This window comes from Aquila chrysaetos, chromosome 12, assembly GCF_900496995.4.
Source record: "Aquila chrysaetos chrysaetos chromosome 12, bAquChr1.4, whole genome shotgun sequence".
Classification (NCBI taxonomy): domain Eukaryota; kingdom Metazoa; phylum Chordata; class Aves; order Accipitriformes; family Accipitridae; genus Aquila; species Aquila chrysaetos.
This window is the reverse complement of record NC_044015.1, coordinates 43,024,292-43,048,344: the sequence shown is the minus strand read 5'-3', so window position 1 is coordinate 43,048,344 and position 24,053 is coordinate 43,024,292. Positions and strand designations below refer to the sequence as shown.

Genomic DNA, 24,053 nt, shown 5'->3' with positions numbered 1-24,053 from the left:
TTGTTTATCACTGATCCTAAGGAGCTATCATGTACAGGACTGTCCTCTACCAGCTCTTCTTAGATTAGAGGCAGACAGAAACCAAGTGTGCACAAAACCAAGAAGCCCAAACTGTTCTTACTTAGCCCTTAGTGCATTTATTTCCAAGGAGCTGTCAAAAGAATAATGGAAGGGATAATGGCTACAGTGACACAGCCAACGGCACAGGGAAGCAGTGCAACACACAGAGCACACGGAGGTGCATCAGAACAGTTTAGATATGATGGAGAGCCCAGATCTATAAGAACATATCTGATACTCGATTGGGGGACTAAAGAAGACCTACTGGATTTAAGCACTCCATGAAAATAACACCTTAGTGTTGTCCCTTAAAAAGAGGCTCTTTCATTTGGCCTGCCTTCACTGAGTATGCTTACGTAACCCTTGAGAAGCCTTTTTATTGAAAATACAATTAGCCACAGTTCTCGGGCTTTGACACTTTTCACAGCCCAGATAGAAGGCACAGTACTAAACAGAACTTTATATTAACTTAATTAGATGCTGTGGATATTATTTATCTTACAATATATAAAAACTCAAAGGCCTGTCACCACTAGACTATCTAAACTTAACAGGTGTATTCACAGCTTCTGGCTTCTGTTGAGGAGTCACTAAGATACTCTTTTTCATTGTGCCTTTGTGCAGTTTTGAGAGGATAATAGGATTACGTTTACTGAATTCCACTAACTGCAAAGTAACATGCCATCAGCTTCACTTACTCCTCAAGTACTTTCTCTGGCAAAACTGATGAGTCTAGCTTTTCAACTTCGAAAACGTGAAGTCATGAAATGGAAAGGGCAGTTCAGTGAATCGTCCAAGCGGCAGAATATGAAACGTTGACGCCAGCTGGCAACAGCAGGACACAGGCTGGTTGTTTCAGGTTTTGTTGGGACTTCTCTGCTTTTCTACCTCGAACACAACTATTACTCTACCACTGATGGAAGCACTGGGAGGCTCAGGACAGGTCCTGCGGCTCTGGCTTTCCCAGCTTCTTTAAGACACATCTTTAAGAAGGACGGATGGATACAGGTTCCTTATAGCAACGCTGCTTGTTGATGCCTGGAGCGGCACCGTGCCCCATGGGAGGAGGCCAGGCAGCTGCCTGGCCGGCTGGAGGTAGTTTAATGAGGATCAGGAATACCCTGAAGGAGCAGGCAATGCTCGCTCCAGCTCAGCTGGTACTTCTGGAATATTGTTTCTACCCACTTTTCACTGTCCTGTCCTCCACTCTGCTCCTGGCTTCCCTCTCGCTGGACCATTCACCTCCTTCCCCACTCTGCTCCCTGCTGTCCCAAAGAGCTGGCCCTCCTCTGCGCTGCACAGCTCCTCCTCTACCACCCACCCACCCACCCAGCTGCTCGCCCTGCTGTCAACACAGCCACCCTCTTCCCTGACCCCTCGTCTGCATGCCTGCGAAGGGAAAGCCCTTTGAGGGCTGACCCGCAATTGTATAGAACACATATACATTCACTGCATCACTTGCATTATTGAAGCTCATTCATAATTAAGGAGAAGCAGCCCTTCTTTGGGCAGAGGAAAACAGTAAAGTGGTCTACTTTGGGAAAACACTGTCCAGTCAGAGGCTGAAGCAAAAAACCAGTGAATGACTGGCTGGCAAATCTGCACCTGAAAGGACTGCAGACAGCTATCACAGCATCCGCAGGCTGTGGGAAGAGCCAGGAGGTCCCCAGGGGAAGAAATAAAACATACACTTTGCTTGAATTCCTCACACAGCATTCACGGAGTAACTCCTGGTGTGTTAGCCAAGAGAGATGGGCCTGAGGCCAGCCATGCTGCCGAACAGGAGGCTGGCAGCACCGGCTGTGCCAGCGATGCTGGCCTGGACCTACAGAGGAACCACAGCACTGGTCCGTCCCATGCGAGGATTTCCTCTGAAAGGAGAAACTCTTAAGTTATTTGGCCTCTTTGCCTTTGGAGCAGCTCAGAGCAAAAACAGCAGACAGGAATCCTCTGGTTTTGTAAACAAGAAAAAGAAGATGGAGAAAATTGCTGCTAATGAACAGCTGTTGGGAGGAGAACTATGATACAAATCTGTGATAAATAACACACCCCACTCTGCCATGACCCAGACTTCAGGATAAGGCAGAAAACTTGAAATCTGATTATTCTCAGAACAAGTAACTGAACCCCATTCACTCAGTCACTTTGCTATATGTTTTTTCTTTAAATTTCTTGTCAGGTGGGTAAGAGTTTATGTTAACTAACCAGAAGAGCTGAAACCATCTTCAGTAAATTGTTGAGGAGCCTCTCTAGGCATTAAGTCTGGAAGGGGAAGAAATAGCTGCTTGGAAAGAACTTGAAAAAAGCTTGGAAAGAGCGATCTTTCCCTTGACAACAAATGTAAACCTTTTGTATAAGGAATAACTCAGCTTTTCTCTTCCCATCCTCTATTTTGGGAGAAAAGGTGGTTTGTAAGGGACCAGGCACTTGTCGTCAATCTAAGACAGCTGCCCAGCAGAAGGTACACCAGCGTGAGAGCTGGAGAGAAACCACATGGGTGATAGTGTCTGCGGGCCTGTTGTTTAGCTTGGAGAAAGAGAGCTGTTAGCAGGGGAGAAGGAGAGGACGTCTTTCTGCTAGAGGAAATAAACCCATCAAAATGTCTTGATCTTCTGCAGCTGCTTCCTGAACAGACCAAGTTTCCCTCACAAATCTGCACTAAGGCATTAAAAGCAGGATGCTGAATCCCATGATCCCACCCATGCGTGTATGCACACCAGTGAAAACTGATCCACATGTGACACAAAAGCCTCTTGGTGCAGCAGTGGCAGTGCTGCTTTCGTAGGCTCTGCACCTGAGCTTCAGAGCCCAAGAACAGCAGAGCTCTGCAGTCCTGCCTGTCCCTAACTACAGACCAGTGTCTAGCAAGAGACATCCGAGAGTGCCAGCCTCTGCAGGACGAGGCCCAACACGGGAGTGATCCAAGGCAGGAACCGCCTCTCCTGCTGGCCTGGCGGGATGGTGCCCAGCTCAGGACAGTGCCTTTCCAGGGGAGATCTGCAGCACTGCTGGCTGCGAAATCCCACCCAGCTGGCTGCAGCTCCATAGCCCCTGCCTCAGCCCCAGTGGGCTCTGCAGCGCTGCCCAGGGCCCTCTCCCATGTGCTGGCACTGCTGCCCCAGTCCGCAACCGGCTCGTGGAGAGCGGGAGAAGATGCTGGGTGGCACTGCCGCTGGGGACTGTCCCCCAAGGGTCTGCCTGCGAAGAGCCGCGGACAGACGGGCTGCCAGCCAGCAGGATGGACGGGCACGCTGGCTCCCCGCTCCTCCCTCCTTCGCCGCTCGCCCAGGACAGGAGCTGGCACGCACCGAAAGAAGGGCAGCTGAGCTGTCTGCGCGATCCAGCCAACCCAGGGCACTTACAGCAAGTGCTGCTCAGCAAGAGGTTACTTCTCTGCGCAGGGCAGGCGGGCACAGAGCTCTGATGGTGGCACGTCCAGCTGACGAGCAAGGCTCTGCCTGCACGCACCCAACAACGTTTTCACAGCAGACAGAGCAACGTGTTTGCTGCATGACTCCTCTATTCTGCACAGACAGGGAATTCTTTCAGAATATTATGACATGCCACGCCACGCAGACAGGTATTTGCTATCTGAGGCAGCCTGTAGCATAGGCTAAAGAGCAGCCCCTGCCAAGGCCATCAGACTTGTTAATATCACTGTCCAAAGATACAAAGAAAGGTCACTCCAAATATTTCTGACTTGGGTTAACTGGGAGCTACTTAAACAAGAAAAGACTATTCTTTTGCAGATGTTGTCCTTGGACTCTGTGGGAAATGCTAAAGGTGTAGAAAATCAACAGCTAAAGCTTCTATACAGTGATGAGTTGACAGGTTAAGCTGTCCTGTCAGACAGACAAAGCGCACTGCTATTGCATCCAATTCATTATGACACTCCTGCATCCTGCCATACGACCGCTAAACAGACACTAAAGTTACAGGGCAAGAAACAACCAAGTAACTTCCGTGCCATGGCTGTTCGACTCCATGCATAGTACATGGAGGTTTCATCAGACGAATTGTTTCTGCCATAGTGTGGAGTTGCATGCTGTGGTGTTTCATAGGACATGAAGTTGTCAGAGCAGATGGAAACAGGAGGCAGCCCAGGAAATACAGTCCAGCTGGGGAAAAAACCAACATGACCCCTTCCCTCTGAAAATGCCTACGCTTACAAAAATGAAACCCTAAGAAACAGTTGTCATTAGGAAGTGAAGTCATTAATCATCTCAGTGTGTTTTATTATCGAAAACTACTGAAACTGTGGAAACCATTCCCTTTTTGTTGAGTGTTGTGCCTCTGGGTGAATCTTTCTGGGTGCTATTTATAGATTTGAATGTTGTTAAGTTTGTATGGCAGAGCATCTGATAAAAGAATTCACCTTTAAATAACCGCTGGGGTTATAGAGGAGCCCATTTTAGTGGGCTAACGAGCCTCAGTGCTGCACTGGGAACACTGAATTACAGGACAAGAGGGGCACTTGTGAATGCCCCTTCTCTCTCTCTCTCTCTCTCTCTCTCTCTCATGTCTACACTAACCTAGATATGTCACTTTCTTATTCCTTTAATGCAAATTATTATATTCAACAGCAAAATCTGGCCCTTTACGAAAAGTGAAAGTCTAGCTCACGTTGCCTTCACCCTGACGTCAGTGCCCAGCTCCATGTCCTGCTCCAGCAGCGTATGACAAAAGCAAAGCAATTTATAGGATATCACATTTTGCCAGATGAACGTTTCAGGTCTGATCTATGTTTTCATGTAAAAGATTCCAGTGTCTGTCTGCAGGTGTTTGCTTTCTGCCTCTCCATACGAGCCCCCGAACAGGCAAAGGATTGATTCATTTTGCTCCTCTATTCCAGCTCCCAATTTTAGCTGATTGTATTTCTGACTTTCCGCATCCTGGTTAACAGGAACGTATCAGGAGGGCATGGCTTGCTTTGCTATGACTATTTCTGACTGCTAAGTGGTGCTAAAGGGTAAAGTTTAGACCGAGTGCACTGCTCTTCTGGCAGAGATTAAGAGCACCATTTCATCTTCACAGTACTCTCACTCCCCATGGGATAGAGACAGGAGATTGCTAAATTTGCCCTCAAAACCAGGTCTCCCAAGTGGTAGGGTGGACTGCCTCGGATATTAACTTAGTGGTACAATAATATAGAAAACCCACATGTGACTTTGCCTTAAAAAATATCAGGAGTTCTTCTTACCCTTCTACGGTCATAAATTGAATGATATGCAATTTTTAGGATGTACTCTGGTAGGAACAGCCCTAGCAATGCTGACTCCCACAAATTTCTGTGAGGCTGAGATCCTTTCCCTCTTCCTTAAGGAAAAGGGACTTGGCATTTGTATCTCCTGCCTCTGTACCTGCTGGGACAGTCCAGTTTCTGTCTGTCTGTCCCTGCCCTTCTTCACCTGCCGCCCTCCCCAGACAGCAGCCTGGGAACTGTGATGAGCGCAGGTGACAGCACCAGTCTGGCAGTGCTCTCTCCTGGTACTGCAACACCATCTTCCAGTAGCACAGCCTACTTCATTCATTTAATCATATCACAATTTGAGATCAAGATGAAAAAAACTAAAACTAAAGCACAGACCTGAGAAATGTAACATCAAAAAATGGCACCTCTTCAATTACTTTGCTTTTCTACCACAGTCACTCTCTAGGACCAGTAGTCTCTCTCATGTTTTATCTTCAGCACAGGCTCTTATGGTCAGGGAACTGGGTGTTTTTCCTGTCCATAAAACTTCCTCTCATTAAAGAAACTCCACTAATACTAAGAATCTAAGAGAGGTGAGGGCATGTTAGAAAATAGTTTTCAGACACAAGCTATGCACTCCATAAATGGGACATATACTATAAATGTAACAGGAAACAAACTTTCTCATACATAATAATCATAATGGCATTTCAGTGTGACCTTTCTTCCCAAATTTGCTTATTTCTAGGATTTTCAGCTGGGTTTTCCTAAGTGTGCCCTATTCCTCCTAATCAGAAGGACATGTCTGCCTTGTATTTTGGCAGAGATAACAAGCCATGCTTGTGATACGAGTCAGCAAATACACTTATCACATTTCTGCAGGGCTTAGATTTCTGCTGAGAGAGGTGAGCTCACTGGATAACTCTGGCCCCTTATGAAGGCTAGCAAATCCTGCCCTCCTATTTCGATGCGACATACTAACACAGCCTCCTTTATTTTTCAGACAATACATAGAGGTTATACTGCCTCCAGTATAACAAACTGGCCTGTCAACAACAAAAAACCTCCTGCAGGAGTCAGCTCCCTTAAATAGCAATACTTCGCAGAAGTAACTATATGAGCAGTTCTCTGAAATGTGAACAGTGCCCATGCCATGAAGGAGGCTGGTAAGGCTCTGTGTCACAGTGCCACCTGATGCCTCCAGCCACGTCATCTGGTACTGAAATGCTGCCCATGGACTAATCTGGGTTTTCCATCTTGTCACTGATGCCACACACTGGAATATTATTTTTTTTTTTCCAAAGAAAAATGTGTCTTCTAGCTTTTCTTCAGTGAAATTTTTCAAATTGAAAACACATTGTGATATAAACACTGGCCTTCCCAGACCTGCCGGCAGGTAGTGAAGGTACATCCATCTAATGACCACTCACCTCCATCCCCTTGGGTGGGCCGTCATCAGTCTTTTGTTTCATGTGATGTAGCAGTGGTACTGCGTGTGTAGAGCCCATACATGGCAGGACTTGATTTTCTACTATTTTTGTTACTCATAGTGAAAAATGCAAATGCTTAGCTGTTGTCTTGGCAGCAGGATGGCTTCCACAGCATTCAGATAACCCAAACACCCTGTGCTACAGCAGTTACAGAAGACAAGACTGCAGAAGTGCTTTACCGGGCTGGCCCTGGCAGTGGATCAGCCCCAGGGTGTGTTTCTGCTACTGGCTTCTCACACAGCCACATCCCCTAGTCGGGCACAGTCCCTGCTGCAGGGAACACCTGCTTTAGGCATGTGAGCCATGCAGTCTTGGGGACGATGCCTTCTATCCCTTTCAAAGTAAGCGCTCTCCTCAGCCCTGTGATGACTGGCACATACCTCTGTGACCAGACAGCGTAAGCTCGTGCATTCAAGGCATATTCCAATTCAAACCGACTACGTAGTGCTGCAACGTGACTACGGCCAGGACCTCCTCGTGCAACAAGACAGTCCGAAGATGAGGAGGGAGACAGAGAACCACTGCTGTTGCTGGAGGCTGGAGACATTAACTGGATTAAAAAAAAGAAAAAAAAAGTGACACTGTTACTACACATTTAAGAGTCTTTCCTCACCTATTTCTCCTAAGTTGTATGTCCCACATTTCCTTTATAGTTTGGCTGAAAACAACAGTGCCTCCCGACTTTGATCAGCTGAGGAGAACTGGCTGCTGCCTGCCAAATAAAGCGGTCAATTCATCATCGCCTGGGGTTTTCAAGCTGGGGTTGGATGGCTTTCCAGAAGATACGCTTTAGTTCAGCCATGAGTTATTTGGCTTGCGAGCATCCGCTGTGCAGCTGGGAGACATCACTGCCTCCCTGGTGGGAGCCACCGGCTGTGACTTTCCCATCTGGACCAGAAAGGTGGCAGTGCTGCCTGATCACAGCAGTCCTGTCCGAGTGTCCCAGGGCAGGAATTCAGACTGACAGGGCAATGCCAATGCATGGCTAGCACATCAATATATGTGTTTATACATACAACACCAGAACCTGCAGCAGCAGGGGCCTAGACTTGCTGGCACAAAAGGTCCCTGCCACTCCTGGTTTCAGAGATACTTAAAAGGAGCAGAAATTATTTACTGAGAGAGGAGAAGAAAAAAGAGAAGAAATAGAGGGAGGTGGAGAGAGAAAACTCTCCACCTTCATCCTTCATTGGCTGTGGTACTTAACTTACTAGAGATCTTGTTCCTTAAAACCCCTCTCAAACAAGGCTTTGCCCTGGGCACAGTGGAGCTTAGGTATAACTCCCCAGCTAAATAATGCTTTCTTTTTTTCTTTTTGTATGTAAGCTCTTGCCCCAGATTTCTTCCTGCATGCACTGCTGCCTATGTATCATAGACATCAGAGATGTCACAGTTTCTTGTGATACAGTGCTTCACTTTTTTTTTTACACTTAAAAGCTTCCACCAACACATAGAGCAACCAGCTGTAGTCAGAGCATGAAGAAATGTAATAGATTATGGGTGTCTTTTCTGACCCCTAAGCTCAAGAGCAGAGATCCTTTTTAAAAGTAGGTTGGTTTTTTTGGTGGTTTTTGTTTTGTTTTGTTTAAAAAAAACCCACACTCTTACATGCATACACACACACACAAACACACCAAGAAAATATAATTTCAGGAATTGCAGCCCTGAGTCATTTACTTTCTCTTTGACCACTTACCTTACACCAGGCTGAAGGCTGATACATCCATCTGTGTCATAGCCACAGTCCAAAGGAGGAATTGCCTTTGCATTTATCCTTCTTATGTTTTCTCTTTTTACCTTTCTCCCAAGGGTCTTGGCCAGTTTGTCTTGTCTTCTTTTTAAACCAAGCAGTCTTGAATGGGATGAATGGGAGTAAAAAATTCTGCCCAGGACTACTACGAAGTGTATCCCCACAGCACTGGTCACGTTCTCTCTTCAGTGTACCTCTCTGAGTAGCTCCTGACACTCACAGCAATATCTGGTCCCTGCCTCTTCCTCCTGGCACCCGTATAAACCACTGTTGACAATGTGCCTTAAAAATACAGTGTGTTGGCTAGCAATAGGATGAAGCAGCTCAAGCAGCTTGCAGGCTCCAGAGCCACCACTTTCCTCAGCTGCTGCTGCTCTCCCCACTTGAACTCCTGACCACACAGCACACGCACAGACACTCCGTGGTGGAAATAAGGTCCTTACCTCAATATTGCACAGACATTCTTCTAATTTTGTGACTACTTCCGAAAACTCTGGTCTCCCCTGTGAACACAATAGAAAAAGCAGAGCTGTGTTAAAAATAGAAGGGGAGCATATTTTCTGTGATTAAACTGACTCATAAATATGTGATGAAACACAGCTCCTCTCCATTTCCCTTTCTCTGAATTTCATGGCATTGCTTTCAGTCTGCTTGGGAATCTGATGGGAACTGCAAGTTCAGTACTAGCTACGAAACTGAGGGGAGTGTGTGTATAACAACTTTGCATTATTTTTCTCTTTTTCTGTAACAATTAGATTTGAGCTAGTAATGACTAGATCATAAGATTAAAAAAATACCAACAATAAATTCTTGGCTCTGCTTAAATATTAGGTATGCTTCCTCTTTGCCCATAAACAAGACTTAGAACACAGCAACAACTGTGAAGAGCAGCGGACAAGCTCCTGACCAAGACTGCACTTAACGACCACCCTCTTCCTTCCCTCGTTGGAGTACTTGCATCCCTCCATGTGCACCGGCTCCACTGCTGCTCTCCACCGCCTGCTCAACCCCTTCCCGGACATGTGTCTCCATCTCTGTGTGCTTCAGGTGGCACAAGAGTTTGCAGAGGCCATGCTAGGGACAGGATCAGGCAGCTGAGGGGAATGACAAATATACCTCCTTCTTGTTACTGCTGATCAATACCCTGTTCCAGTTTACAGCACAGTCTTCCCAGGGAAGTTCAGGCTTAACTAAAGCATTGCATACAATGGTGTTTGACAGAGGAGGACTGGGAATACCTTAATTAAGTAACTGTTAAACAAGCTCCTCACTCCCATCACCACATCCTCCTCAACAAAATTGCCTGCAAGAAGTAGGCATAATTTAAAAGCTTTAGGACAAAGTCCTCCAGCCCTCACATCTATGAGTGACAGCAGAGGGATAATACACACAAGACTTCAGCTTTTAGCCCTTTGTGAGAAAGCGTAGTAACAAAATGGGTGTTAAATGGTTTTCTTTCTCAAAAGGGTTAGAAAGAAAATGACCAGTCCATTTTAAGTTCCATAGACTTGTCCTTGTCTGCAGTTACATAGGAAAGGGAGGGAGAAAAGTGTGTTTATGGGTGTCCACAGCAGTGTCCTGGCTGATATGTGCTCCTTGTGGCAGTGGCTTAAGGCAGCGAGACAGTCCACATCCTTCTCCTGACTCTGGCCACCAGCTGGACACTGGCACAGCACTTTGGAAAGACACTGTTCCCACAGGAATCTCAGGCTCCAGTAAGCACTGCTATGAGTAACTTACACCTAGGAAAGTGCTGGGGAAAACCACCATGGCAAATCTACCCTCTGAACCACAGAGTCCTTCACAGGGACAAGGAGGCCTCGGAAATGGCTCTTCTTTAGCTGGGTGAAGGCTGGTGGGAAGAAGGGAGATCCCATCTGATGACTGGATGGAAACTTGATTGTGAGGTGTTTTCGGTGGTTCCTTTTATAAAGGGTTCTGTTATAAAGCAGTGTATGACCACATTAGAATATCCCTGAGCTCTAGTCTACAAAGTGTTCAAAAAATACTGCATTTATTGCATGTGATAAGCTCTGTTGCCTTCAGTGGAACTTGATCAGAGCCCATTGGATTAGCCCATCAGAGACAATGGAAGAACTCACTGTAATGTTAGAGTTGTACTTGATAAAATCAAACCAATGTTTATTTTCTTTACAGAACTAAGCCCCAGGTAATATGGCAAATACTTTGACTTTAATTAAAGCTTACAAATTAAAATAGCTAATGAAAAATGCTGCTTAAGAGACACTCTAATTTTCTAGACAACAGTTTGCCTTTGGAAACAACTACTCTCAAAAGTTTCTGGAAAAGAGATGTTCAGGTACCTGATAAATAGTAACAGTGACATGACACATGGGAACTAGTTTTCAGCTGGGATGAACCTTGAATGAAATTAAAGACAAATAAAAGAATAAATTTTCAAATTTGGAGGCATTTCATAGACATCAGGCAAAATCCACACAGATATACTCCATTTTCTGCCATTGTTTTTTTTTTTCAACCAAGCAAACCTCTTGGAGAATTCTGACCTGTGAACACTCGTTGAGCCCCAAAATTCCCCATTTTCCCCTAACAAATAACCTGTCTTTTAAGCAAATGTCTTTGTTTATGCATCTACAGTGAGATGCTGTAAAATGGATATTGATATGGTGATGCTTTTTATTTTAGATATTTTGCTCATTCTGCTTGTTATGGTGTTTCACTAATAGCATTCAGTCCCTCCTCTTGAGTGGTAAGCTCAGGAGACGTCACTGTGTCAAGGATTATTATACATGCTAGATAACTAAGTGAGACCCTTTGAAAGAATCGCTTGTTAATCTCTGCAGTGAATTTACAGCAGTATTGTATATTTGTATTGACTGTTTCAGGGTAGGCTGTTGACTGCACAGGAAACCTTGCAAATGCTGACAAGAGGGTGATAACACTGCTTCATTTTTCTCTGCCCAGTGGCCCTCCTGATACTATTTCAAGGCCCTCAGAAATAACTCAAAACCTTTGTTACTGAGAATGGTACCTTTAATAAAGCTCATTTTAATAAGTTTTTGCCCACATTTTTTGCAAAGTTCAAGACATCCACTGGCTGATTGAGCCATCAATTGCCTTATCATTCTATCATGCAGGTCTAAAACATTAGCAAGATTAAGTTATGTTGGAGTGATACTGTTGAGTAACAAAGTGCATTAGGATTCTGAAAAGATGGTTTCTTTTTATTGGGGCTAAATGAGCTGTGGAAATGCTAACAAGATACAGTGACTATATCCATTACATAGTGCTTGCTTAAGTCAACAATTTAATATGACATCTTATTAATAAATTTAAACAGAATGTGAGTTACATGCTGATGATTATTAGCAGCTACTTTATAGTTACATGGAAAACAAACTAACACCCCGCCCCTCTCATAAAGTGCAAAGACAAGAGCATATTCAAGAATCCAGGAAACACTAATAACAATAAATAAACTAGTGATGAAATAAACTAGCTATGCCCTGCATTGCAAATACATTTTATCTGCAATTCTCACACCGATATATTATGTACATAACCAGTAAGGAATACAGTCGGGGGGCAAAGCTCACTGCAGTCAATCACTGCCCAAAGTCACACAAACCTCCTCTTCCCCTGCCTTGGTAGAGCACTTGAGCATGTGCTTTAGTTCACTAAACCAGCTAAGAAAGCTCTCAAGTATCCAGGACAAGGACAGGTTTAGGCACATGATAACCCGTTTTTCTATGCTAGGCTAACTAGAAAAGTGACTCCATGGAACAAATCCAGGACTCTGTTTCCAGTAGCAAATGCAAAGACAGAGTATCTGGTTCAGTAATATGAAGCTGTAATACAAAACAAGGCCTCCTGTAACACCAGAAAATCACACAGGTTCCAAAATCTGCTCCATTCATCAGAAATGACACTTCCACGTTGTTCAATGAAGACCTCGAATGCCAGAATAGCACCAGGAAACCAACCAACCAACCAAAGTTTCCAAAAGCCTACCCCTGCAATGTGTTTCCTAAAGCAGTTAACACACTTTGTGGAACATTTTCTAAGCAAACTGAATTTCCAGTCTCTGGAGTGTATTTCTTGACTTTTCAGACAGTTTAGATCCACGTGCAAAAATACCCGAGCAATTGCTGCAGCAGCATATGCAAAGATGGCATTATAAGAGCACCCAGGGTCCCTTGCCTGGCTGACACACAGAAGCACATAAAGAACCTACCCATCTCCATAGTCCTCTGTGTGAGAAATGCTTCATAGAGATGACATTCCTCTGGCTGCTTTCTATTTTCCATCACCAAGGAACACTGTCAAAGCCCAGAAGTTACGAACAAACCCACCACTCTTATGCTCTACAAATGCCAGAACAGTAACACTGTCGGTAAGACAGCCCCGATGCAGAGCCAGCACAGGTGCCCACACACTCCAATATCTGCATCTGCATTTTCATGTGCAAATACACGGATGTGTATCCATCCAGTCAGGAGATACAGCTGAGACATAGCATCAGAAAAGTGCTGGTTATCAACCCTACTTTGGAAGATTTGACCCTCAATATAAGGACAGAGATATAAAGACTAGTTAGGGGAGGGTCACTATTGTCCCTCTACCATGGATGGTCTCAAGCACCAGTAAATCCTGCTCTGGCTCTAAAGGCGACCAGTTTGAGGATGATGGTGTTTTTGCAATCTTGCTTTAGTTAGTTCATGCTCCCTCTAGTGCAGAAATAGCAACAGACTGCAAAAGCCAATATAAAACAATTTTTCTTTAACCGCCATTTTATAATCTCAGAAGGGAACACGTGTGTATTTTATTTTCTTTAATACTGCTGCTACTGAGTTAATTGGGATAATCAAGACAGACTCCTCCAGCCATAAAAAGGAGGCCAGTCAAAATTGCAGCATGTGAGAAAGGTGCCGTAGCAACAACCTTACTGCAGTGACTCCCTGTTAAATCAGACTCCTATCCTGCAGACATTGCTGGGCTCCAAAAGACAGTAATTACACCAGATGCAACACACATTTTTGAAATTCACAGTACAGTTACTTTCTATCCTAAAGAAGAGTTTATTAATTGTAACATGTATATGAGGTTTGTCTTTATCAGCATTAATCAGAGTCCCACGTGAAAATTCCCAGGGTATCAGCTGGGGAAAAAATATTCATTGTGTTTACTATTTTAAACCCCTGAAAATTAAATTCCATATCATATAGGGGGAAAATTGAAATAATAGGAAGACCTTTAAAGAGTTTAGACAGCTGGAATAGGAGAGGCCCATTTTAGGATTAGCAGTGATGTAGCTGATGAGAATGAGCCACTCTGGGCGAGCTGTGCGTGTGAAATGCATACATCATTGGCTTGTACCCTGCCTGGCTCTAAGTGCTGTTGCTTTCTCACTTCCCTAAGCAATGAAAAACACGTCCCAAAACAACAGCAATGATAATAATAAGCAATGCAGTCATTTTTGAAATATAATAGAACAGATGGCTTTCAGTTTTTCAAACTAATATGCCATGTCATGGCATAGCAAAAAAAGTAATCTAATAGTTAGATGCACAGGAGAATTACATGATGCTTCTGATAAATGATCGAGTGCCTGGATGAAGCGGGAGGCTGGAGGAGGGCTGGGTCCCCATAATTCAACCCAGGCAAGATGGAGATTATGGCAGTGAGCTGGGCAATGCAGCTGGACAGACTGACGGAACTGGGCACTGATGGAGAGAGAGACTGCAGCACAGCATGAAGAGAGGGAGCCACTGGGGAACAGCATTAACTCCTGCTCTGCTCCCTCAGGGACTGTGGTGAACAGCATTTTTGCCATCTGAGGCTGGCAAAGAAGCGTGGGTGTGAACTTTGTTACCGCTACCCCTTCCTACCTTCCCACACTGCAGTATCCTCTCCACAGGACTGCCCTTACAATTGCTAGGAGTCTTGCCATGTATTCCTGAAGTCTCACCCTGGGAGCAGGCTACACCGTTACCACTCAATCACAGCTATCCATAGGTTTTGGGGGGAAATGGAAGGAGTCAGTGTAACCTCTGGAGCTGGTAATGCTTTGACATGTGGTCGTCTGAGAGACCCTCCACATGCTCATTTCCTCTGTTCTCCAGGCCATGGCTGGAATGGCCCTGCCACAGAGAGGGGTCCTCTCTGCTGCTGTCCCAGCAGACACTGAGCCCAAGGGCACCACACTGTGACTTCTGGAAAGCACAGCTCTCCCCAGGCCTTTGGGAAAGATGTACAGCTGACTGTATTTGTTCTGTTCTAGTACCCAAAACATATTTGCCACTGGATATTTAGAGAACTGTCAACATAGTAGGAGTAATCTTTGAATAAAGCAATATTAATTAAAGGAACAGACACCTTCCTGGCATTTCAGAAATTAAAAAGCAATGAGTACATTTTTTTCTACCAATAATCCAAAAGAACCACTTTCTTTGCATTGGAATAAGTGAAAAAACATGGTTTGCCAGTTCCAAAGATCATAAATGTGATCTTTTTAGGATTAAAGCTACAATAGGGAGCAGAGATCAAGAGCCAGAATATTTCTACAACTCGTAAACCATGTTCCTGTTTCTCTTTTACAGCTGCTGCTGTAAAAACTAACACCTTAAGCTTCCCTTATGGGATGCTTACAACAAGTCAGAGGTATTTCGAGGATGTTTTGTGCCCCAGACAAAAAAGGAGCAATTCCAGGAAATGGGACAACCCTGCAGGATAAAAAAAAGGACCGGAGTCCTGGCAGAGGTGGTTTCCCAGCTTGGAGCTCGGTGCAACTGCCTGGTCAGTGCACTGGCCATCTGAGTCACTGGTGAATATTCAGCCCTGGTTTTGAATGTGACAGCCCAGGCAGTGTGCGTAGCTGTCACTGTCACATCTTTTAGCTTCTTGAGGTGGCTGCAGTGTTTTCACTCCTCAAATCCCATATAACACTTCACACTTGTCACCTATATTTCCCTCTCCCGCTGAAGTGCAGGAACACTTGTTCCTGTGTGCTGATCCTCATTTCTGTACAGCTGCCAAAAGCTATCCTTGAACATACTCTCTTTCATCTTATAGCTTAAACTTTTGCCTGCAGCCATACCACTGCCAGCAGCCAAATCACCTAGGGCTGAGAGCTCATGTGAGCTCTCAGGCTCAGAAAGGTTAGGTATAGTTTGTGCTTGGATAAAGACGGCTGGGAAGCAAACCAAAACATGACAGCCCATCTTGGAGCCCAATGGTTGTTTTCTTACCTTCTTTTAAGTCTTCCTATTGCTTGGGTTAACCATGGCTTTGCATTTGTTATTGCTGATCCTGCAGCCTGTGACCCCTGAGGCTTGCTCGCTCTCTCCCTACAGACAGCAAGACCTGTTCTGAGTTTTCGAAAGGCACAGTATTTTATCTATCATCCTCTACACTCATCATGTGTTTCCAGTGAGCACTGTCTTCTATGGATGTCACTTCCCTGTCTTTGGCTAGACCAGTTCTACTAAGCCACGTGTCAGTAATCAGAACTACCATCTTTACAAGATAGTGAAGAAATTTTCTGGTGGAGTGATTCTTCAAAGCAGCAGGGAAATTCTGGTCCACTGTTACGGCATCTACAATGTGAAAAGCCCTGCCAGGAGGCAGAGATACATTAATGATAAACTCAACTCAGCTAAGTGTGAAGCTTGGCAATGAATGGCCTGAATTACATGTGAACAAACTTGTTCTCACATGCAGTTACTCAGAATGCATCATTATCTGGAGAAAGTCTGAGGGGTCATCATCAGGTAATTAAATGTAGGGACTAAAGGGATCTCTGCACTGCTGCAGATTATGCCTGCAGAGCTGTCACCACCACTCTGCATCTAACAGGCCAAATATTATCCAGTGTTGCAAGATGTGTGCCTTGTACTACCTGTGAGATAATATGGCAGAAGGCTTTAATTGATCTTATTATCCTCTCTCAACCTCCAACCACTGTAGAGCACAAGAAAACTACCATAGTATTTTCATATTTATATTTTCCTAACAATATGCTTATGTGTGCAATTTTGTCTTTTAAACTTTTTATTACAGGAGTTGTTGGTCTCTCTTGTCTAGTCTTGGCCTTCTTTACCTGGAAACTTGAACAAGGTAGAGCAAATGAACATGCATCAGAAGATTCCAGATGCATCCTAGTGTGAACATGAGCCAAGAAATTATCTCACTATGGGATGCTGTAACCACTGCTTAGCTCAGGAAAATGGAATAATAGTCATGTCTACTGTTGGGTCTGACAAAGAAACATGAGACTTTCTACAGGAAAATAGGCCTCATGCAATGCTAAAGGCAAGTAAAATGTCCATATGCCTACAGACATCACTTAGGAGCATTCGGAGGGACACTGATCACAAGAAGAGTGGCTCATTCACATGCCTCAAGTGCAGGTTGATGGAGTTGTGCTCTCAAGAGCTTTACAGAAACGTACCTGTGAATGATGAAGCAGAGGCCCTGAAAGAGGATTTCTGCGGAGCTGTTACTAACCCAAGCAGTCCTGGACCAGTGGGAAGATTTACAGACTATAGCACTGCATAACCTTTCAGAGGTTGGTAAAGGTGGATTTTCTTTTGGAAGAGAACAGAGAGGACTGTAAGGTGAGAATCAGAATTAAATTCAAAATCCAGAAGGAAAAACAGAGTTTGGTCTTCCATCATCATGCATTTAATGAGAACATAGCTGAGTAAATCAGTGGCCGTAAGCAAAATTCAGGGACACATTATACCTCCTGTATGCTGGTACACATGGCTATAAAAAAACCACAGTAGTGACGACCAGGTCCAAGTAGGAGATTGTCATGGTTTCCCAACCTTGCAGTCAGGTTAAAAGTAAAACCTATAGAGGATAATATTGGACTAATATGAGGTAGGGACAGGAAAGTAGTACATTTTGTTTGACTGAAAAGCAGAGTAACAGTACAAAACTCAAGATTTTCCTACTCTATCCTTCAGAAAGCTCATGGATACTTTTAATCATCAGCAAAGTTATCTTTAAAAAACCCCTCACACTCTCAAACTACTCACACATGCACAGTACTCCCAAGTAACAGTATGCCATTGAGGACAGTGGCATTTGAAGAACTTTAACACTAGAGGGGTTATCTTTAGAATAATACAATACTATCACAGCATTCTTCAATACTCTCTGTGGAAAGGATCATGAAGTGGATCCTCTACCTTCTTAAGAATGAAAGCAAGAAATGTGCCCTGGTTTTGTAACTGGGATGATGGAGTAGATGGGAAACTTCTGCCGGAGATGCAAAATTTTTTTTTTTGAGTGTTTTTAAAAGGAACCCAGATAATACACTCAATGACATTACTTTGAATTTGAAGGCAGTTTAAAAATCAAGGTTTTATGTTAGTGAAAACAATTTCTGCTAGAGAAATCTGGTTTGCATCACCATCTCGGAGGTGAGACTTTCTTCCATTCTACATCTCTCTTCCTGCATTGCTCCTTAGCTCTCTCCTGCTCCCCAGACAGGCTCTGCCTTCTCTGAGCAAATCCCCCCTTTAAGTTCCTTTCTCAAGAAAATCGTACCAATGTTAAACTGTTCTTAAAAGTTTGTATCTTTCCACCACATAAAAAGAAGAGAGCTAGATAGACTGTTCTTGCAGTCTTTTCACTGCATTGCACATTTTTTCAGAGTGCCATATCAATCTGACTGTCACCTGCCATCCTTCAGCACTCCCAGGTTATCTGTGCTGGTTTCACAGAGCAGCACAACAGCATCCAGCCTATGACCACGACTTCCTTACCACCACCACCACCGCCAGCAGCTCTTTCCTCTCGGCACTCCAGTCCGCGTGCGGGCCAGAGGAGCAGGACAGGGTGTCCCTCCCTCCCGGAGCTACATCGGCAGAGGAGGAGGGGAAATGTGCCCAGCGTTACGTCCTGCCCGAGTCACCAGTGGCCACTCACCTGCCACGAGAGCTGCGCTTCCACAAGCACTTATGCGGCAGTATCTTGTCAAAAACCTGGGTAACATTTATAATGAGATTTTTAAAAAAAGAATGTAAATGCCTTGCTCCATCCAGCTGCAGACTAGAGGTCTTTTACAAATCTGGTGCTTATGAGTCCAAGTCCTTTCAATCAGATTATGCTCCCAAATCTTTTTTTGTTTTATGATGAGACATAGCCCTTTCTGAAAATGTTGCCCTCGATGTCATTCCCTTTCTTTCCAATGACCATACCAGGTTGGTCCAATTCATCACCTCAAGACTGTGGCTGGTGCAAGTAGGAAAAAGTTACAGAGAAAAAACCACAACCCAACACCCCCAAAACCCCCAAATACAGATGCCAAAGGAGCTATATGGAAGATAGAACAGTACCTGCTCTGATGTAATTTATCTGTCCCCCATTCAGTCCATCTCATGGATTAAACTTTATTATTTGATTTAAATAACTACATAAAGCAAAGATTTAGCGAAAGCTTTCTCATGAGCTTGAATCTTCATAGGTTTCCCTATGTAGTACCTTTGTCCAGGACTGTTGGAGAACACCTAATAGTCTCACAGTCATACCAAGAGCCATTATGAGCCAACAGAATCATGATGCATCCTTACACAGTCCTCTACGCATTGGGCAGCAGTGGGATCAAAATGCTGCATTCCTGTACCCACCTCACCCCCAGTCCTGGCCTCTGGTGATGTTGATGTCTCTGTACTGCAGGAAAGGCTTTAAAGTTCAATCAGTTAACTTTATTGGGCATTATAAAATGTGGCCATAACATGAGAGTGTTGTCTCCACAGTGCTCTAAGGTGATAACATCTTATCCTTCATGGGTTAAGATTTTAGCTAAATGGTTGGTGTTATGCTGCAACTAGAAAGGCTTTTTTGCACTACCTGGATAAGCATCCCAAACAGCTATTTAATTGGTATAATAATAAAAAAAATAATAATGATGATGATGATGATACTCCTTGTGCTAAATTCCATTTTATTGTTTAGCAGACATTGGGAATGACAAAATAACAGAATATGTGAAATCCTTGCAAAGGAGATACTGCAAAAGTGTTTAAAAATTGAAGCATGGCAGTCTCCTTCAATACCAGAAGATAGCTTAAAACTGCAAAAAGTAGTTTTTTTGCAAAAAATGCAAAAGCATTTCATTGCAAGCCACCACCAGTATCTCTGGTGCAATGGAATCAAAGGAACATGGTGTGCAAAAAATGTTACCAGTTTGCAGATCACAATGTGGCAATCAATGTGGACTGCCAGAAAAAGACAAAAATGTTTCTTTGCTACTAGGAAACAGTCTTACCTGCAAACACAGGAACCATGATAAGTTCCAGAATTATTCTACAGGAAAAAAACCATAAAGGTGGAGAAAGAGAAGACCAAAATCAGTAACAGAATAACAGAAGAATACTTAATGGCAAAGAGCTACTCTTATCAGTTGGAGTCAAGAGAAGATGAATGCCAAAAATTGGTAGCTTTTATGTGGCTAAACTAGCAAAGGGGATGGGTGTTACAACTGGCTCCTATGAGACAGGATGACAGGAAAAACGACCGCAAAACATTGGCATCAAAACCAAAATGATTGCTTATGAAACTAGAAGACACAGGAGTTCAGAAACAATAAATGGGAAAGGTAAACAGTCTCCATTCAGGATCTTCTTGGAAATCAAAACTGGGTGAGAGAAGATGAAGCCAAATGGAAAAGTAAAATGAAAATAAGGGGACATGACTTGTTGACTATAAAATTTAATTTGCATCCAAGATTAGAACCAGGTGGACTGTCCTGTAGTGAACAGCTGGAATAGAAAATCAGTCACCAGCGCAAGGCATTGCTGAATGAAATCCCAAGAAAACTGTCAGTGGCTTTGAAAATACAAGTGATGAAAGCAGAAGGAAAAATAAAGCAATATCTTGTGCAATCACTAATAAGGACACATACTCATGAAGAAAAAGAAATTTACTCCAGAAGTGTTGCTCTGCATGTTGTGACAAGCAGCCATCACCTGGGAGCAAAACCACAGGAAGTGCAGTTATTATAACGAATAGTGTTAGAGGCAAGAAAATTGTCAGAAGTCTGCAGTGTCTCAGTAGTGGACGTTTATCATCCTTCCCACAATATTTCCAACATAAAAAGGAAGAAGGGTCCGAAGGCAGAAGTCCTAAAGAACAAAATCACCTTACCTCTGTCCTCATCCCCTGAGAGTGATAGAAGTCTCTCTCCTAATTTCAGTCCTGAATTGCAGAATTTATTTCCCACAGAGGGAAATGAAGGTGATGTGATGGAGGCCACAGGACTACATCTGCAGAGACATTTAAAAAAGGAAAGACACACCAATTCTTCTTCAGGTCTCACTAATGAGACAGCAGTGGGAAAGAGCTCAGAAGAAAAAATCCTAGCATTGAATTGGGTAGAGAGCAAGGACTAGTTTTTGAAAATACAGCACAATACCAGGAATGCAAAATTCTAAGCAAAAATGTAACTATAGCAGAAATGTCAAGGATTTGGGAAGCACATGAAAACATACACAAGGAGGCCTGCCCCTTCCAAACCTTGTAATTCAGCTGCTGTGGCCCAGGCTTCTGCAAAGAGTGGTACAATTTCAACACAAATGAACACTGCTCCCTGTTAGAGTCACCAAGTTTATACCTGAGTATTCTAGTTAACTGGCAGTTAACTAGAAGTAAAAAGAAGAAATTGATATTGCAGACAACCTGAACAGGACTGATAACACTGGAGAAGGTGGAAGAAAACTAGAGAAAAGAGGTAATACAGTGCCACTTAATGAAAATGAATTGAAGTTGAAAACATTATTTTTCAGACACATAAATAATCTCAGACACTAAAACAGAAAATATGCCACAAATTTTGGATAATGTGAAGAGCAAAACATACCAACACTATAAAAAAAGTACCAAGTAACACCTAGTACAGCCAGTATCCTCAGTCCTACAGAAAATGGAAATATATTACTGGGCAGTGATATCAGTCTTCAAATTAACAGTGCTGTGCATACAGAAGACATGCAGGATTTACAAGACTTTAAAAACAATCAACCTTATCAAGACAACAACGAACACGAAGCAGCTGAAATGCCACTGGAAGAACATGAAGAAGCTTTGTTACCAGAATTAGGAGACAGTAGTTTTGAGGCAGAAAATGAGGTGCCTTTAATTCCTTGCAGAAAAAATGAAGCTGAGAACTCAACGACAAAAGCCCCATTGTACCCACCGTCTGTGGAGTATACTAATGCATCACCTTTGGAGGCAAAAGAAACTGAGGGAAAAAACCCATCCTGACAGTGCTCTTTTTCTTTCTTCAAATCTACAGCCAAACTGCCCCAGCTTTCCTGAAAGTTATTAGCATCATTGTGGTGGGAAATTTCAACAAGTCCAAAAACATAAAATAGTTTTTGATTAAAGTATCGGAAAAAATCAAAGGTAATTCTGCTCAAGTAATTTTACTCAATTAACTGAATAGTGGTTTTCGTAATGGGAAGAATCAGACAGGAACCACATCTGGTCGTGCCAGAGCCAAACAGAACAACATAGAATACAAGTGAGAGGAAGCTAAACCAGGAAAAGTTCACTGACCAGAGCAGCCAGTGGTGTTTATGACCTGGAACAAATAGCACGAATTTAATTTAATGTAGAAATTCACATTTACAGTTCTCAAAACCATATCTGCTCTCTGTAATGTACATATTGCAGCTCTTAAAATAGTTCTGTGCTTTGCTTATTACTGTTTGGTTGATGGAAAGTACAAAATCTTTTTTTATATGTGCATCTATTAAATTCTATCTTAAACTCACATCGCTCGCTAAGATTTCTGGTCTGCTTTCCCTTGGAAAGTACAGGTACCTGCTAAGCTCCTGGTGGTAGGGACTGATGTTTGAACCTCTCCAGGAAAGGTGCCCTTCCATTCACAGCCTGGTAGACTGCTTTTAAGATCCCTAGGTGGCTATCCCATAACCAGTCACTGCATGCTCTCCAAACAGTTTGCTAGAGCTGCTGCTCGGAAACTAAATTTTAACACAGAAGGAGTTCTGAGCAGATCCAAAATATTCTTAACTCTTTATTTCCTTAACTTCCAAACCTGTGGGTCTGAAAATTGATCACTAAAAGATCACCTTATGAGGACTAGTCTTTTGCACTAGGCAATGTCTCCTCATTGGTCTTATCTACTCTGTGTTTGAGAGGAGAAAAATATATTGCTTTAAAAGCAAGAAACACAGTGATAAGTAAATATATAAAAATAGTTTTTCATGAAACACAAATACACAAGATCAGTATGCAGAGTTTATCTTACAGCAGCTTAAGAAAAAACCTCACAAAACAGTGAGAAGTTTTGGGTATTATGAACCAAGAGCAGCTGCCATGAAGAAGAAGGAAGCCCCAGATTGATCCCTGTTTCTCTCAGAAACAGGATTTCTCCTAACTTCTGACTGTGCGTCCTATCCCCAACTGTTTCCAGAACAGCAATGTGCCAAAAATGCCAGGGAGAGAACATCTGTTTGTCTTCAGGTCATTCTGTCTTCTACACACCTCCTGTGCTTGTACCCTATTAGTGCATCAGGGAATAGCCTCAGGACATGGTATAAAAGCAGTCAGAAGTTTATATACTTCCAGGGTAACTTGGCTCCTCTTTGGGATGGTACAGATTTTATTTTTCACGTGGAAAAAATCAAGATTTTGTAGAAAATACCTACAAAACTCTGAGAGAAGCAAGTATTTTTCTACTCATTCAATAATAACTCAAGTCATAATCAAAGTTACATAATTAAAGTTCCATTGAATGGCTAAATGTTAATTTACTTTCCTCCTCAACTGACCAACTCTTCTATATTTCTTGACATATATACCATTATCTCTCTCAGGACTTTCTGCAATGGCACTTGCCTCGGAAACTAGGGCTTTTGGGAAGCCGTGTGAAGTTAGACAGATGGTTGGCCAGAGCAGAAATACCTGTTTTCCTGCTGCCTTCCCAGCTGCGTGAGGTGGGGACACTCACCTCGGGACAGGCGTTCCAGCCCCTCATCAGCAAGGTGGAGATGGGCTTGGGGATGGAGTACCCGATGGGTGGGCGGATGTGGTGGTACGCCATATCTGCTGCTGCCGCCGCTGCAAGCAAACAGCCCGACAGAAACCCATTAGCACCCAGGAGACACACATGTTCCCAGGAAAACACAACCTATTTCCAACTGAAATACATCCCAGCAGGTAGAGAAATGCCAAACCATTAAACCTTTAGATAAAGACTTGTAGCTTGAAGAGGCTTTCCAGTCCATACAGTTTGTAAAGATAGCTAAGGGCAGTCCATAACCCTGAATGGAAACATATTGCTCTTAAGACTGAGCACGGGTGAAGACAACCTAATTTAGCTTAAACCCTAGGAAAAAAAAAAGGCCTTTGGAGGAAAAAATGAGTTAACCTTCAACTCACTTCTTAAAAAATTTATTATCTTCATTATTAAGACAGGGTGACAAGTATACTCCAGTTGCAGATAAATTGGTAACAGACTCAGATGTCTTAAAATAACCCGTGGCTAGTTCTGTTACAGTCAAAAACAAAAATTAATTCTAAGTGTTTCTTTAGTAAAAATCCAGTG

The 24,053-nt window shown here is 43.4% G+C and overlaps 1 protein-coding gene across 1 annotated transcript in view; it reads right to left on the bottom strand.

Moving 5' to 3' along the window:
• Positions 1–24,053, bottom strand: part of TNNI3K (TNNI3 interacting kinase) — a 97,016-nt gene that overhangs the window by 7,220 nt on the left and 65,743 nt on the right. Inside the window, exons 21-23 of the mRNA XM_030032290.1 lie at positions 23,457–23,566; positions 8,935–8,994; positions 7,122–7,291 (exon numbers count right to left, since the gene is read on the bottom strand). Of these exons, the coding sequence (XP_029888150.1) occupies positions 7,122–7,291; positions 8,935–8,994; positions 23,457–23,566 (340 nt within the window). The remainder of the gene's footprint in view (positions 1–7,121; positions 7,292–8,934; positions 8,995–23,456; positions 23,567–24,053) is intronic.